Here is a 16,887-nt window from a genome sequence, read left to right on the forward strand (position 1 = left end):
TAGTCTAGTTGCCAACCGAGAACCGCTAACCTTATGTTCAACTGTTCCCTGTGCACGACGTTTTACTAGGTAGTTTAATGTCAATGATAGCGTAAAACATGTCGCTTTCTACTGCACGATCCTTTCTGTCAGAGGCTGGCTATGGGGAACAAGAACTAGATGCCAATTCTGCTCTCATGGAGTTGGACAAAGGTGTGTACACTGTTAGCTTGCTAGCTTGTTGGCACTCATACTGCTATAGTAAAGTATACTGGCTACGTCTGTATAATAGATTGTCCACATTGTTATTTAGTTACGCCGTAGCTAGCAAGTAGCAGCCCAGTGGAGTAGGTTGGTATTACTAAACTCGGTTTTACGTATCAGTTCTTTACTCTTGGATATGTTTTAATTTGTCTCATTTTCTAGGATTGAGGTCGGGGAAGCTTGGGGAGCAATGCGAGGCCGTGGTGCTATTCCCCAAACTCTTTCAGAAGTATCCTTTCCCCATCCTCATCAACTCTGCATTTTTAAAACTGGCAGACATTTTCAGGCTGGGGTACATATGACGTTATTTAACAATTCATGGTATTTGTTCCTCATACATGTATATTCAATAAAATCTACACAAGGCAAGTAATAATCACTTTATACTCTTTCAGGAACAACTTCCTGCGTCTGTGTGTGTTGAAGGTTACTCAGCAGAGTGAGAAGCATCTTGAGAAGATTCTCAACGTGGATGAGTTTGTCAAAAGAGTCTTCTCTGTCATCCACAGCAATGACCCAGTGGCCAGAGCCATCACTCTGAGGTACCACAGCACGTCTGTTTCTCTTCCACTCTTTCTTATCTGCCTCATCCTCTAAACATTAAATATAATATTATATAAAATAATTACATTATATACCTTTTGTGTTTTTCTGTTTTATGTAATTTATTTAGGATGCTTGGTAGTTTGGCTTCCATCATCCCTGAAAGGAAGAATGCCCACCACAGTATCCGTCAAAGTTTGGACTCTCATGACAATGTGGAAGTAGAGGCAGCCATCTTTGCTGCTGCCAGCTTCTCTGCACAGTCAAAGTAAGGAGTTCTCAGAAAGGAGCATGTGGGACAGTATATTTTGACATCTGTTTAACACCCCCAAAAAATACAGATGTCTGAAATTGCTCTTATACCTTATTCTCAATATCAGAGACTTTGCAGCTGGAATTTGCAACAAGATCAGTGAGATGATTCAAGGTAAAGTGAAGCGGTGACGTGTTCTAAGCATCATCTCACTCAACCAAAGCCCTCATATACAAGGCTTCAATATCTATCTGACAAATGGTTACTTACAAAATAATTTGATGTTGCCCAGACATAATTTTACTGGAGAGGAGCAAATTAATCATTTGTCAGTTATCTTCTGAGGCTGATTTGGTCTAAGTGTGTAACACCGTGTCCTAACTGGATGCGAGCTTCCGACTATTTCGTCTCATCGGACGCTCTCTGTCACCCTGTCCCCCCTCAGGCCTGGACACCCCGGTAGACCTGAAGCTGAAGCTGATCCCCATGCTGCAGCACATGCACCACGACGCCAGCCTGGCCTCCAGCAGCCGCCAGCTACTACAGCAGCTGCTCACCTCCTACCCCTCCACACCCCTGGTCATTGTCAGCCTACACACCTTCACACAACTGGCCGCCTCCTCTCTGGTTGACATCCCCAAACAGGTACCGCCCGTTTTGTGCCCGCCATTGTACACTCGCTCGATGGCAACATTAGAAATCAATGCCTCTAGTGTCGCATTTTTGTTCACTCAATAAAAGGTGATTTTATTTGATGAATTGTTTTTGTCCTTTAGTTGGAGCTGCTTCTTCAGTACCTGAAGGAGGACCCCAGGAAGGCTGTCAGGAGACTGGCCATCCAGGACCTGAAGCTCCTGGCTAAGAAGGCTCCCCATCTCTGGACCCGGCAAAACACCCAAGTCAGCACACAGCTGCCGACACCACTCTCATTCAATGTGTCAGCAGACCCATACGTCTAACAGGAAGTTGTATCCCCTGTGTTTGCAGACTTTGTGTGAGTGTGCCCTGAGTATCCCCTACAACAGCCTCAAGTTGGGCATGCTGTCTGTGCTCTCCACGCTCTCTGGAACCATCGCCATCACACAATACTTCAACTCTGGAACGGGTGAGATACAGAATTAGTTTGAAGATTGTTATTTTATTGTTAAAGGGTTTCCGTATTGATCTGATTATATTTCAGAATAATTGGTTACCAGTTGTACTGATCTGATAGTAAAAAAAATCTATTAAAAAAATCCACAAATCCACCTATTGCTTAAAAGCATATAAGTTTTGTGAGAGAAAGTTGGGAACACTGTTAAGGGATGTAGACAACAAGGTTGAAAGTGTTTGTGTCCTGTTTCTCAGGAGGTTCTTCTGCCTCTCCCCGGCTCACTGACCTGGTTAAGCTGGCCGAGGAATGTTGTTACCACAGCAACCTGGCAGTGGCTGTTCATGGAGTCACCGTGCTTGCCAACATCTCCATTTCCTGTCCGGAGAAAGGTGTTGTAAACAGTGGGATGAGCTGTCGCCCTTAGTTATACTTCAGAAATGCCAGACCTCCCCAGGCTCTGGATCATAGTTCTTCTTATCTGCCAAGTTAATGACAAGCACATGCATGCTATATTCTCGCATTTCTTCCTATTATCACATTTCTTAGCTGCTCGGCTAGTCTAATTTCCTAGTCTGCTACTGCGTTGATTGCCAGTGAGTATGCTACTGAATCTGAGTCCTTGTTGCCATCGTCAGACATGGTTCAGCTGGAACAGGACACAGTGATGGGGGTCGAGTCCCTGCTGTTGCTCTGCAGTCAGGACGACTCCTCCAGCGCTCAGGCCACACTTAAGGTCTCTCTGACTTTCTACTCTTCCCTTGAAACAAACATTCTTTCTTTTTTATTTGATAGATATCCATCTCTCATATTCATTCCTTCATTCGTCTTTGCAGACGGCCCTCACCTCCTTGGTTCGGCTTCTGAAAAGTCGACCTCACCTCAGCCAAGCTGTGGTGGAGTTCCTGCTGAGTCAGCTGCACTCCGCTCACGCCTGCTCCCGCGTTGTCATGTGCCACGCTCTGGCTGCCATTGCCACTCACCTGCCTGTCCTGGGTGAGGCCATGCTGGGAGACCTGGTGGACCTGTACACAGTAGCCAGCCAGTCGTCCACCGACAAACAGCAGGAACTCCTGGTTAGAGGCATTTTTGTCCGAATGACTATACCATTCTATACGCTGTACTTAAAGCGTAACAATGCCTGCTCTTCCCGGGGTCGTTGGCAGGTTTCCTTGGCGACGGTGGTGTTCGTGGCCGGCCAGGCGTCCCTGTCGGCCGAGGTGAAGATCCTGATCAAGCAGCAGCTGGAGGACGTGGCCAACGGCTGGACGGTTTACCGCATCGCACGACAGGCCTCGCGCATGGTGAGGCCTCATAGCTGTGGCTGCTAGGCTGTGTATAGTCATGTCAGAGGAGATGGAACAGTCATCTCACATGTTTTTGATCACATCCAGCTTTGTTGCACTGTGTCCAGTAACACAGACTGTTCTTTTGTGTAAGCCACTGTAATGTTACAAACTGTGCACTTTTAGTCCTGGATATTAATAACCTCCAGCCTTCACACTTTCCTGGATGACTTCACATGTCGTCAACTACTTTAGCATTTACCTGTTCAGCATAAATGCTGCACCTCTGTCTGTTCTCATCACTGTTTCTTCCTCATACCTTTTTCCTGATCTTTTTTATATGTCCATAATCAAATCGCCAATGGTGATTCAACAAAGTTGTGTGCTCCATGTGTCTCCAGGGCTGTCACGAGTTCTCCAGCGAGCTGTACCAGAGCCTGCGCACACGTGTGGCCTCCGAGCACTTCTACTTCTGGCTCAACAGTCTGAAAGAGTTCTCCCAGGCCGAGCAGTGTCTGAGCGGTCTGAAGGATGGAGACTACAGCGCTGCCATGACGGCCATTGCCGAGGCGCTGCGCTCTTACCAGAAGGGCATCGCCTCTCTCACGGTCAGCCTCTGGTCTGGGTTGTCGGACTTCCAGCTACAGAACATGTACCTCTGAGTTTCCCCAGCAGTGAATTACATGTTCAGTCAAGCAGTGGGAGCATGTCAATGAGGCCTGTCGTGTCATGGTTGCCCTGTGTCCTCCTCCAGGCAGCCAGCACCCCCCTCAGCCCGCTGGCGTTCCAGTGTGACTTTGTGAAGCTGCGTATCGACACCCTGCAGGCTCTGTCCCAGCTCATCTGCACCTGCAACAGCCTGAAGACCAGCCCTCCGCCCGCCATTGCCACCACCGTAGCCTTTACCTCGGGCAACGAGCTGCAGCGCTGCGGACGCATCTCCCAGCAGGTACACACACACACACAGCCAGGGGTAAGTTGCTGGACGATAAACAGGAGAGGGTGTCTATAGCTGAATAGTAGACCACCATTCCAGTGTATCCTAATGTATCCATCTAGTCATCAACATTGCATCGTCATTTGATTAGGAATATTCTGAGTCTGATGCCATCTAGACGTCTCAACTACCAATAGCAACATATCATACTTTCCTCAACTTCTTCTTTTCCCCACCAGATGCGAGTGTCCATGGACGAGTTCAGGGGTCTTGCAGCTCGCTATGCTGATCTGTACCAATCTTCCTTTGATGCCGACTATGCCACCCTCCGTAATGTGGAACTGTATCCTTAAAGCACATGTCAAACTCAAGGTCATTTTATGTGGCCTGCGGGAGCTTAGATGGTGTATTGAAATAATTCTACGCTGCTTTACAGCGTGCATTGACCATAAACTACATCTCTCACAATGCATTTCGATTATGTTATGGCAAAGTGACAACATCCCGCCTCTAGAAAGCTGTGTACACATCAGTGTTTAACGCAAAGTTCCAAGTTTAGCACCGAAGTTGAGCACAGAGTACTCCAATGCAGCTGGTTCTGGAAATGTACCCCATGCGCATTTTCAGCCAAGGTCCTTGGACCTTGATACCAACCCAAGTTGGTATCGATCTCGAACTTGGTTAGATACTCAGCCAAGCTAGATGCATGTTTCTACTTTCCCTGTACAATTTGGAGCCAGAAAAGATACAGAAATCACCTTCATTAGACAAGGTTTTTCCAATTGGAAAACGGCAATGTTTATTTTACATTAAGCTCAAAAGGCTATTTTGGAGGAAAAAAAAGCACTGTGTGCCCTCACATTAACTGTGGATGTCCCTATCTAGCATCACATCGAACCTAGAGTACGTCCTAGGTTTGGGATAATCCCCGAATGTTTACAACGCCTGGCTCCGCGCCTGACTAACACTCGGATCGATAGCCTAAGTCTCAAAAATGGTATCAATATAAAAAATTATACGATCCCTTTCCGTAAATATTCACTGCACCCCCAGTCAAAGCAGGCTGCATCCGGCCCTGGATGGAAGGCATTTTCAAGAAAGATGGGAAAGCGAATACATGTTTGTGCTTCAAGGAGAAAAAACTATGTATTTTGTGTTATGTGGCGATGTCGGTATCTCTGGTATCTCCGTCGGCATTTTGACACTTAACACAGAGATAAATATGACAAATTTATCCTCCAAGAAAAACGGCAGATTGTCCAAGAATTAAATGGCGGACTGCAATCGCAGCGGAATATGTTCACAAAAGCTACAGCTAAAAACAATGTTTTTACATTGTTACATTGTAGTTACAATTGGCCCTTTGAGGGCAACCATAATGCTGATGTGGCCCTCTGTGAAAATGAGTTTGACACCCCTGCCTTAAAGGATGGGGAGAACAAGCCACATGTTGTGTACATGATTCAACCAAACATGTCAAGACATTTTAATCCATCCCTCTTCTCTTAACATGTTATTACTTTCATAAAGCTCTTCTTTCAATTGTCTTTAACTCTGGCTCAGCCAGCAGCAGAGCTGTTTGCTCGTCTCCCACGTGATCGAGGCTCTGATTCTGGATCCTCAGGCTGCCAGGTGAGAGCTGAGGAGATCGCCATCAACCAGCCGACCTCCAACTACCTTACCCTACACCCAAGCGATACAGGGATCACTAAATATTGAATACATTCAGATTCGGCAAATATTGTTTTTAATGTTTTGCTTTGCTGGTTCAGAAATATATATATATCACATGTCAACAACTCAATGCATTTAGGCATGTAGACATGGTCAAGACAACTTTTTGAAGTTCAAACCGAGCATCAGAATGGTAAAGAAAGGGGATTTAACCCTCGTGCTGCCTTCGGGTCACATGACCCAAAGGTTCATAACGAACCATCGTTGTGTTTACCCAATACAAAAACAAATAAAAATAATTTTCTTTTAACCTTTGCAATGTGGGGGGTCTGAGACAGCACAACGGTTAAAAGAAAATGCTTCACTTTGTTTTTGTATGCGGTAAAGTTGTCGCAATACGACGGTGGGTCACAATGACTGATAGGTCAGAATGACCCGAAGATAACACAAGGGTTAAGTGACTTTGAACGTGGCATGGTTGTTGGTGCCGGACGGGCTGGTCTGAGTATTTCAGACTGCTGATCTACTGTGATTTTCATGCACAACCATCTCTAGGGTTTACAGAGAATGGTCCGAAAAAGAGAAAATATCCATTGAGCGGCAGTTGTGTGGACAAAAATACCTTGTTGATGTCAGAGATCAGAGGAGAATGGGCAGACTAGTTCAAGATGATAGAAAGGCAACAGTAACTCAAATAACCACTCGTTACAACCAAGGTATGCAGAATACCATCTCTGAACGCACAACACTTGAAGCAGATGGGCTTCAGCAGCAGAAGACCAGACTGATTTCAGCTACGACATTCAGATGGTAGGGTCAGAATTTGGCATAAAAAACATGAAAGCATGGATCCATCCTGCCTTGTATCAACGGTTCAGGCTGGTAGAGATGGTATAATGGTGTGGGGGATATTTTCTTGGCACACTATGGGGCCCTTCGTACCAATTGAGCATCGTTTAAACCCAACAGCCTACCGGAGTATTGTTGCTGACCATGTCCATCCCTTTATGACCACAGTGTACCCATCTTCTGATGGCTACTTCCAGCAGGATAATGCACCATGTCACAAAGATAAAATCATCTCAAACTGGTTTCTTGAACATGACAATGAGTTATCTGTACTCCCATGGCCTCCACAGTCACCAGATCTCAATCCAATAGAGCACATTGGGATGTGGTGGACCTGGTGCTGTCAGTTTAACGCGTTATTAACGGCGTTAACGCAAACACATTTTAACGGTGTCAAAAAAGAAATTATCGCAAGATTAAAGCTCGTTTTGGCCTAGCAAACTTTGTAGTTCTTTTTCACATGCTGTTGCAACGGTTGCAACAACTACTGACGTTAGAGAAACTACAACACCACACCGGATCTGGCTAGACCGGAAACAAAGCAACAGGCACGCCGCACACACTTGTTTGGGCTTGCGAGCCTGCTAAGGAGTAGTAGGCTAACGTTACGTTTTGAGTGGATGGCGAGCGCGAGACGCTGAAATGAATGCCAATAAGATTCTGAATGGAAAGTTTACTTTTAAAAAGTTGCCAAATGGTTCCATTGACAAGACCAAAGTGATCTGTGTGTTTTGTCGTTGTGAACTGAGCTATCATCGCAGCACGTCCAGTCTGAAATACCACTTGATGGCCAAGCACACAGCTGATGCGAATTCTCCGCCCCCTCGTCAAAGCCAGGCGATTGCAATGTTGTTTTCAATTTAAAAAAAACATTTGCACCAAGCAATACTATCCACTTTTCCATGTTGATAAAATGAGAAAAAATAATGGAACAAAAACAAATCAAGGGACATTTAGAATAGATAAAAATGTGCGATTAATTGCGAGTTAACTATGACATTAATGCGATTAAATATTTTAATCGTTTGACAGCATAGGTGGAACGGGAGATTCGCATCATGGCTGTGCAGCCGACAAAAATGCAGCAACTGCGTGATGCTATCATGTCAATATGGACCAAAATCTATGAGGAATGTTTCCAACACCTTTTTGAAAGTATGCCACAAAGAATTAAGGCAGTTCTGAAGGCAAAAGGGGGTCCAACCCGGTATTATCGAGGTGTACCTAATAAAGTGGCCAGTAAGTGCATGTATACAGTGTTAATAGACATTGGAAGATCAGTGTGGAGGACTGATGTCTTCCTTTTCCTGACCGTCAGTTTTCAGGAGTACGGCACACTGGGTTCGGTGCAGACAGAGAGCGAGTACGAGAGGAGGATGATGTCAGTCTTCAATCACGTCTTGGAGGAAGTGGAGAGCCTCAGCAAGAAGCACCCTCCTGTTTCCTACCAGGTGAGCTCGCAATTCGCTTCTGCCGTTTCCAGGTAAAAAAACAAGTGTCAACGGTAAACGTGATACCTACTCTGTATTGGTAAAGGCTCTGGTGTACAACAAAAATACTTGTTTTGCTTTTTTGACTTTTTCTAGCATACTGGCTGTCTGTGTGATGCAGTCATAGCTCTCCTCAAGGTCCCAATGTCCTTCCAGAGGTACTTCTTCCAAAAGCTACAGTCAACCAGTATTAAGGTGAGCATACAGACAGTAGTGATAATCTCTGCCCTACAAACCCTGAAACACTGTTCATTTCAATGTTACTTTCTCCTTTTTTGATCCAAACTTTTCCATGCTGCTTGGTTGTTTTCCAGCTCGCACTTTCTCCATCTCCTCGAACACCGACCGAACCGATCCCGGTCCAAAATAATCATCAGCTGACTCTGAAGGTAGAGGGCGTGGTGCAGCATGGCTCCACCCCTGGGATGTTCCGGAAGATCCAGTCAGTCTGCCTCAACGTCAGCTCCACTCTGCAGAGCAAGACTGGGCCCGACTACAAGGTCAGTACCCAGATATGAAGTTACCAAACATACTCCGTTCTCTATATCTATAAACGCATGTGCCTGTATGCTGTGTTATAACCAATGGCTTAATCTCTCCCATTCAGATTCCTCTGGACAGTAAAACCAATGAGATTGAGCAACGGGTAGAGCCCCATAATGACTACTTCAGCACCCAGTTCCTGCTCAACTTCTCCATCCTGGGCAGTCACACAGTCAATGTGGAGGCCTCAGTGGTGGATGAGAGTGGCATTGAGTGGAAATCTGGGCCCAAGACCACTGTGTCTGTCAAATCCCTGGAGGATCCTTACTCACAGCAGCTCCGCCACCTGCAGCAGCAGCAGCAGGCTGGGCCCCAGCCAGCCCCGCAGAGAAGCGTGTACACTCGCTTCCAGTAATTCACCAGCACTGTACATAGTCCCCCTAGGACCTTGGTAGTATTCTTAAAGCCTGTTTAGACTTCACATTATTTGTGTGCATTTTGCCAGTACAGTCAGAATCCCATTTTTGATATTCACATTGATTAAAAGACCACGTTTAATTATTGTCCGTGTTTCGTGTGTTGTTTAGCAACGGGCTAACAGAATACACTTCAAACTTGGAAGGCAGGTATATCTCAAAAATATACGTGTGAAATGAGTTCCTGAAAGCATGTGCAAAGCGCTAAAACTTTGTCACACTGAAATGTGGAGTTAAACCGAAGAACAGTTTCTCTTCCGTTTTCAGATCAGGTTTTAATGGGCGGAGCCAAAAATGCCCTATCTACGTCATTTCGCCCTATCTACGTCAGATCACTGAATGGCTCCTCCTGTACTGTTATTGTAGCCTACATCAGCTAGCTAGCTAGCTTCAGGATGTCTCCCACCAGCCGCAACTGCATCTTCCCTGGATGCAAGAACTCCAGCTGCGCTGCAACGCCATTTAAGTTCCCTATTGATAATGAAAGGGAAAAATAGGTGGATAGATTTTGTGAAGAGCCACGCTCATGGAAAGCTTCGGATAAACAACAGCCGCCTCTGCACTGACCATTTCACGGCGGACAGTTTTAACATGGACCAGAGACAGACGGGGTTCACCAACACACGGCTTCTCTTGCAGCGCGGAGCCGTACCGAGCATCGCCCCTCCGGCCGTTCATCCTCCGGTCGCACCTGGACCATCCACCGCCGCCAGCAGTTCGTCACTCAGTTCTGTGTGCTTGTTATAATTATACTAGACACCTTTTCCAGAGGTATCTCTGCTATGAGTTAGTGCAAACCGCTAAATTGATATTACGCTACTCGGTGTAGAATGATGGTATTTTGGTGAAATGGTAGCTAATGTGTTAGAAGTAGCCTAGTTGGAGAGCTCACTGTCTGCTGTCTCTGGTGTCCATTTTTACTGTTACAGCTCAGGGGAACATTTCATTTATATGCATCTGTATGTTTCACTCATTGAACAAATAAATTCTAATTCTATACGGTTTTGTTCGGCTTGACATAGCGTCCATTATCTGGGTCGGAGGTCGGCACTCGGCAGCGAGGGGCGGAGCTTCAGCTCCTTCAGGCGACACGCCCCCCCAGTCTCAAGCAGAGAAGACTGCAGATTTTTTCACGATTTCAAAGCCTAATTTAACATACTTGTCGGTGTTATTTTTTCATTCGAATTTGGATGGGTAGTTAATAACACATTATTCTGTGGTGTGGCTAACTTAAAACTCGTTTCCAGGTCCACTTTACAGGATCTTTAAACAATGCTACACAGTACTGTGAAACAACAACAGGGGGCAGTCGACCTCATAAAATGAGTTAATAGTAAAGCAATTCTATATTTTGTAAATTTGATAGCCTAATTATTTTTTAACTATTGTCTCCAATTTAAATGATTAAGTACTTTTTCTACTAAAGCATTTTGCTGATGTTTGGTGCAATACCTGTATCTGGTAAAAACAGTTTGTGTACTGTGATGCTCTGAACAGCTTTTCTATTCAGAGATGCAGTAACCATTTTTGTTGTATTAGTTATGTATCGTGTGCCTACCACATTTATCTATATCGATGGTTTGTCAGCATATTATCGTAGGGATGAGAAAGATGTTTGTGATGGGATGATCTTCACCGCAGCACAAAGTGATCACAAAAAAAGCTTTTGACGCAAGAACGTGCGCGTGCGACCTAGGAACGTTTACTAGATCCTCTCCTCCGTGTTAGTGGGGCTGCGCTCAAGAAGGGTTAGCTGTATGGCTAGCTAAAGATAATCTAACGGATTGTAGCTGTCGCCGGCTGCCTTGGAGCAAAGTACACGTTGGTTATCATCATTGACCTATGATCACTTCATCAAGGACTATTTTGGCATTTGGATAAATACGGTTCTTGATTTGCAACCTAGGTAGCAAACTGATGTTGCATCGATGGAATTATTCCAGTGCGCTGCCATTGATTGAGATGCACCCGGGGACGCCAAACTGGAATACATGGATGGCTAGCTAACGGTCTGCTAGCTAGCTAGCCTTATGACCGGAGCTTGACCGTTGAACATTGTGTAGTATGTACTTCATGGCTAGTATGAGTCTCGTAGACAAGATCAGTGTTATAAGATCTTGGCAACATGTTAACTAAATAGCTAGCTAGCTAGCTACATGTGACTTGACATTCATCCATCTTAAGGCAGCTAGCTAGCTAGCTTTCTCTGCTGCCTGGCTGATACTATTACTGTATCAACCGGTATTTCAGAATAGGACTTGGATGGTCAAATTTGGGTAAGTAATATTTGCCAATGAATGGGGCATATTTTTTTCTTTCAATTAGCTAGGCTATCTAGGTTCCATGTATTGGCCTTTAACCTACTCTCCCTTGTAGAGATAACGTAATGTATCTAATCAGAGTTAGCTGAAATAATAGCCCACACATTAGCCAGTTTACCAAAGGTCGAATAGTCGGGCTGAATAAGAATCTTTCGTTTTACCTGAATTTGGCCAATCGCGCATCACATGGCCACGTAAAATCACTACATAAAGCCGGCGGATCGGGCCGCGCAGACAAGATAGTTCTATTGGGTATCTAGAATAGCGACAAAATAATCGAATGTGTAATTGGCTAATACTCTTAGAGATCTTTCAAAATGAGTATTTGTGTCACATGTTGGCAACTTAAACGGACCAACATTTTTTTATGAAATACACATGAGAAAATCAGGAGTCAGGTGGCTGAGCAGTTAAGGAATCGGGCTAGTAATCAGATGCTGGTTCGATTCCCCGCTCTGCAAAATGACGTTGTGTCCTTGGGCAAGGCACTTCACCCTACTTGCCTTTGGGAAATGTCCCTGTACTTACTGCAAGTTGCTCTGGGTAAGAGCGTCTGCTATAAATGACTAAATGTAAATGTAAATGACCGACCTTGCTGACGTCATTGTTTTGGCCCCGGTGAGCTAACTACGGTTGTCAGAAACTGTTATCTGGAGCATATAATAAGTAATATGTGTTTAGACATCCAACATGATACATTCAAGCAAATAGTCATAGATCGATAGGTCTAGGTGTAGTCAACCATCTCCCTGGCGCACCGGCGGACGTATTGGTTATCTAAACAAATTACTTCTAGAAACCAGTTTTACTGGGCGCGTATTCTTGACTAATGTTAGCCTATGATAGCTGGGCATATTTTGCGAGGATGCCTGCAAACTGTTAGCTGGCTAGTATCTCACAAAAAGACGGACTTTGAATGAAAGTTTTAGCCACATGTAGCTAGTTAAGCAAGCTAACGTTAATCATTATGTTTGCTTCAACAATTTTAGCCACCTGCTGGCTATCAAATACTGTGTTTTTTATTCAGCTAGATGGCACTTGATTTCTAATAGCTCTAGCTCTAATTATGGGGTGGTCGGTTAGCTACAAGTAGGGGAAATGTCCTTAATGTTGTTAATAATCTAATTCAATACCCTATTTTTTTATAGGTGGCAAATTATGATCCGAAGTTTAAATGGATCAGCATTCATGGTTACGATTTAGACGACGTGAAATGCCAAACGGTGTACCAGCCAGGGCGGAGTTTAGCAAAGGGGCCATACAGACAGTGACCAGGTAGTGAGAAGCTTTCACCCATGTTTAAAATGTAGAAAATACTCCTCTAATTGTTTTACTCGTTCCTCCACAGGCAGTGAGCATCAGAATGGCACAGCTTCTAGAAGACGCCCGCAAGCTGGGCTGGATTCTCCTGAAATCGTTGCTTCGCTTCGTTTTTATGTTCATCAACAACTGTGTCGCCATCCCTTCCTATTGCCTCTACCTAATCCTTCTTCAACCTCTTAGAGTAATGGATAGTGGCACTTTCTGGCAAATTGAAGGAATTATGTTCAGATGGATGTTGGCAATGGTGTCATCCTGGGGCTGGGTTGCCGGTTATACAGGTGAGACAATACACAACTTAAACACATTTTTCATAGTGTAAAAAAAAACTCATCTGTGAGTGCACATTCTGGTGTTAAGCTTCTTGGTCTCTTTATCCCTTTGTTAGGAAAGTTGGCATAATAGCAACGTATGCTACAACACTCTCCCAAGTTAATTCACAAAAACGCATAGTGTTCTCATCATCAGCCAGGCTGATTGAATGTCCAGAAAGCCTGTGGTCGAGGCCAGGTGTTTGTTGCAGTGAGTGAAGTAAAATGCTTACAAACTGGTGTTGCTGAACATTGAGAGCAACAAGACATGCTGATGAATAATGGAGAGGTATCTGCTTAAAGAGCAACAAGACTTGATTTTATGTAGAAATCCTATATCCTCTGCTTCAATAGAAGTCTGTTAAATACTGCACTAAGTTGGAGGTAGGTAACTGCTGTGACTGTTGGAAGGGGCATGTGTTTAGAAGCAGTGTAGGCTGATGATTTAATCATGAATCATGTGTCTAAACACTGAAGATGGCTTTGCATAGAAGGAGACCATTTTATTGTGGTATTTTCAGCCAGTATCACAGATGGAAGGGATCCGTCGCATGTGGAAAGTTCCAAATGTCTTTGCATTTCTATCTTTGTAACTGCTATCTTGAGGCGTGATAACTTCTTTGAGTGTCACATCTCCACTTCTGAAAGATGCTCCCAGTGGGAAGGTCTCTTCAGAGGACACTTGACACAATGAGTCATGTGTTAAGCTGTGCACTGATCAGAGGGCTCTATAGAAATTCTCCAGGAATGTTGATAAAATAGCTAATCAGGTAATGGTTTGACTTCAATCTAGCAGTATAGGTCAAATGTTGACCCGCTGTACTGTTTGAGTAAGACTGCCTAAAAGCTCAGTCCACCACCAGCTCAGTCCCAACAGCCCCATTTCTAGCAGCATCTTACAGGAGACTACCCTGTCCTTCATGGACTTGAAGGTTTTTACAATCTGATTTTCACACGGGTCGCTGTTTAATGTCCTGATGTGGAACATGGCCTCAAGTCCTGTGTCCAAACCTCCTGGCCCCCACCCCAGCCTGCTGGCTGGGACGCTGGAATGGCACGCACCACACTGGGGGGAGACAGCTGCCTCGGACCAGGGGAAGGCGGTATTAAATTGCCATGTCAGGTCCAGTGACTGACTGGTCTCGTGGAAAGATGAAAGATAATGTCTTTAAGTCTGAAGCCTAGCTAGCAAGAATTGTGTTGGACCCCGATCATATTTTCAGATTAGTATTGTGATGTGCACAGTTATTGCTTGATCCATTTCGAGCATAGAAAAAAGATCAAGATCCCATATCTTGAAATATTTTCTGTCTTTGTTTTTTATTTTTTATGAAATTAAATTAAATTACACTCATCTTTGAGCTGTGGCAATTCCATTTGCTTACATGCCAAGACTCCACCATCTTGCCTGACGGTAACCTGTGACCTGGCTATACCAGTGTTTTATCTCTAGCAGGACAGGGTGATCCAGACCTCATTTGGTCTGTGCTTACTCAAGACTTGGAGGCATTGAAGTCAAATGCAGAAATTGGTAAAATTCCTTAAGTACATTTTTTTGTTTTTAGTCCTGTTTTTAGTGCCTGAGTCAGTCACAGGAAGTGATGTCATGATTTCTCTCTTTCTCACTTCCAGACTGGCTCAAGGAGGATGGGCACATGCTGGTGTTAATGCTCAGGAGAGGAGGGTGTCTTGCTAAATCACAGCTCCCCTAAAGAGACAGGAGAGAAGGAGGGAGGAGTGTATGGGAGAGGGGCAACCTAAGGTCAGAGGATCACCATTTAGCTGGCCTCTGTTACCGGATTAGAAAGTGTCCTTAAGCCTGGCCGTCCAACTGCTGGGATAACTGTGTCATCTCTCAGATACTATCTCCCTAATGAATTCTACCTGACAGCCCTCTTGTAGATGCTCTGTCTCTGTGATATCACTTTGTCTTCTCTCTCAACAATGGGATGTGGTGCTGCTCATTCTTTGACATTCATCACCCTCTCCAGGGCTCTGGCACCCTCCCACACTGAAGCAGAGCTGTCATTGCGTTGAAAAGATTGCTCTCATTTCCAATTCTGATGGGGGTTAACTCTCCTGAGACCTATGGAAAAATTGGAGGGCAAAACTGAGCAAGTGAATGACATGTCATTTGTTTCTTATCATCAAGAATCCAGTTTGCACAACGGAGCATTTGTATGATAGCCTAGCTATAGACTATTTGAATAGATTCGGCTTGCATGCATATATTTACATGCAAAAGCAAGAGTCATGAGAGAATGTTTAATGACATTTGTGGGTTTATATAACCTGTGTGTTTAGATGGACTGAGTAAATAGCTACATGTTTACATGGTGGGTAAGTACCGTTAATGGAAAGAACCAGTTTGAAGCCAGTTAACTCCTTATTTGTGAAGATACATGACTATTGAGATGTTTTCTAGCTCTGTGGTGAAAGCTATGATGGTTTGCCCTGGGGTGATCTTAACTGAATTCATACTTGTTTGCAGTACACTTTTGAGGTAAATGCCTATGTGCAAGTACTGTGTTGAAACTTCTGTTTAATATCTCTTATAAGACCAATCTTATCAGTGTGTTTGTTTGCTATAAGGGAGAAATACATCAAACATGTATTACTTTTCAGGTCTAATGTATCTGCCCCCTATATAATTTGGAACTAGTTCTGCAATTAAGACCACCTTAAACAGGTATATCCATGGAACTTGACTGATGTCCTTTTAATCACTGCCTGCGTAAATCTTGAGGCACCAGTCATACCTTTTTAAAGGCTGAACACTTTTTCTGCTTTCTGCTTCCAAGTGGCTTTAGTGAGTACACTCATTCAGGGAATGTTCTTATTCTAGATGTTCTTGTAGGTATTAAAGCATGCAAGGGAACTTCTGCTGTGCTGCTTTCAGTAAGCACCTAACATGTTCGAGAGAACTATTTGACCTAGAAACTGGCTTTGAAACACATGGCCTGCCTATGGTTTTTCTCTTGGTTTGATATTTATTTATCTGTTTTGCACCATATTGTTAAATATTACGGCTTACCACAGCTTCACTGAAGGAACATTTACTCTATTGATGATACTGAATACTCCTCAAACACATCTTGGAAACCCAGTTGATCACTGATTTTCTCTTTCTTGCCATCCACCATCTCATCTCTTACCCTTTTGTAACTGATCCAACTCCAGTTATTCATTCTGCTCAGTATAAAATGAGAAAGGTATATTGTTACTGTGTTATAGTGGCAATTGAGATTCTGCTACATAGAAAACTGTTTGGCTGCGCAATTTATTTCAGTTAAGCATTTTTATTTAGTTGAGTAACTTGAGCATGTGGGGCATAATCGGTAACAGATCAATTAAGGGCAGAGAATGCCTTCAACTGGTTTTCATCATTATTATGATGGCAGAATGGAACAATCAATAGATGCTTGTCTTTGTGCAGCTGGGAGATGTAGATCAAATATATCTCCTAGCAACATCCTATCACGATATTTGACTGTAAGCCAAGTATCATTTTCTTTGTCATCCTACAGTGGGGTGGATTGGGAGGAACAGACCAGGCCTGTATTTCTGCAGTCCTGTGCTATTAGTCCAGGCAAAGTAGCGTTTTACGACAG

The 16,887-nt window shown here is 44.1% G+C and overlaps 2 protein-coding genes across 3 annotated transcripts in view; both read left to right on the forward strand.

Annotated features, from left to right (window-relative positions):
- Positions 1-20: 20 nt before the first annotated feature.
- ints7 (integrator complex subunit 7) lies at positions 21-9,410 on the forward strand. Its single transcript, XM_067242270.1, has 20 exons — positions 21-192; positions 406-535; positions 639-785; positions 917-1,054; positions 1,167-1,213; positions 1,485-1,684; positions 1,816-1,938; positions 2,027-2,144; positions 2,387-2,521; positions 2,768-2,865; positions 2,966-3,205; positions 3,296-3,433; positions 3,817-4,023; positions 4,170-4,364; positions 4,592-4,695; positions 5,916-5,984; positions 8,194-8,326; positions 8,462-8,560; positions 8,680-8,865; positions 8,973-9,410. The coding sequence occupies exons 1-20, from the start codon at positions 99-101 to the stop codon at positions 9,261-9,263; spliced, it is 2,892 nt and encodes a 963-aa protein (XP_067098371.1). The 5' UTR covers positions 21-98; the 3' UTR covers positions 9,264-9,410.
- A 1,749-nt stretch (positions 9,411-11,159) lies between these two features.
- lpgat1 (lysophosphatidylglycerol acyltransferase 1) overlaps positions 11,160-16,887 on the forward strand; it is a 29,354-nt gene continuing 23,626 nt past the window's right edge. The window contains exons 1-2 of one of the 2 annotated variants that reach the window (XM_067242440.1): positions 11,160-11,600; positions 12,994-13,246. In XM_067242440.1, the coding sequence (XP_067098541.1) occupies positions 13,009-13,246 (238 nt within the window). In that variant the 5' untranslated portion in view covers positions 11,160-11,600; positions 12,994-13,008. Of the gene's footprint in view, positions 11,601-12,792; positions 12,921-12,993; positions 13,247-16,887 lie in introns of those variants that run through there. The other variant, XM_067242439.1, reaches the window with a different exon arrangement.

Source organism: Osmerus mordax, chromosome 8 (genome assembly GCF_038355195.1).
Source record: "Osmerus mordax isolate fOsmMor3 chromosome 8, fOsmMor3.pri, whole genome shotgun sequence".
In the NCBI taxonomy this organism is placed as follows: Eukaryota; Metazoa; Chordata; class Actinopteri; order Osmeriformes; family Osmeridae; genus Osmerus; species Osmerus mordax.

Bases quoted from the DNA above. Each gene is read 5' to 3' on its own strand.
- ints7 (XM_067242270.1), top strand. From the start codon at position 99: ATGTCGCTTTCTACTGCACGATCCTTTCTGTCAGAGGCTGGCTATGGG. The intron at 1,685-1,815 runs GTACCGCCCGTT...TTTGTCCTTTAG, and splicing joins TGGTTGACATCCCCAAACAG to TTGGAGCTGCTTCTTCAGTA. The intron at 8,866-8,972 runs GTCAGTACCCAG...TCTCCCATTCAG, and splicing joins AGACTGGGCCCGACTACAAG to ATTCCTCTGGACAGTAAAAC.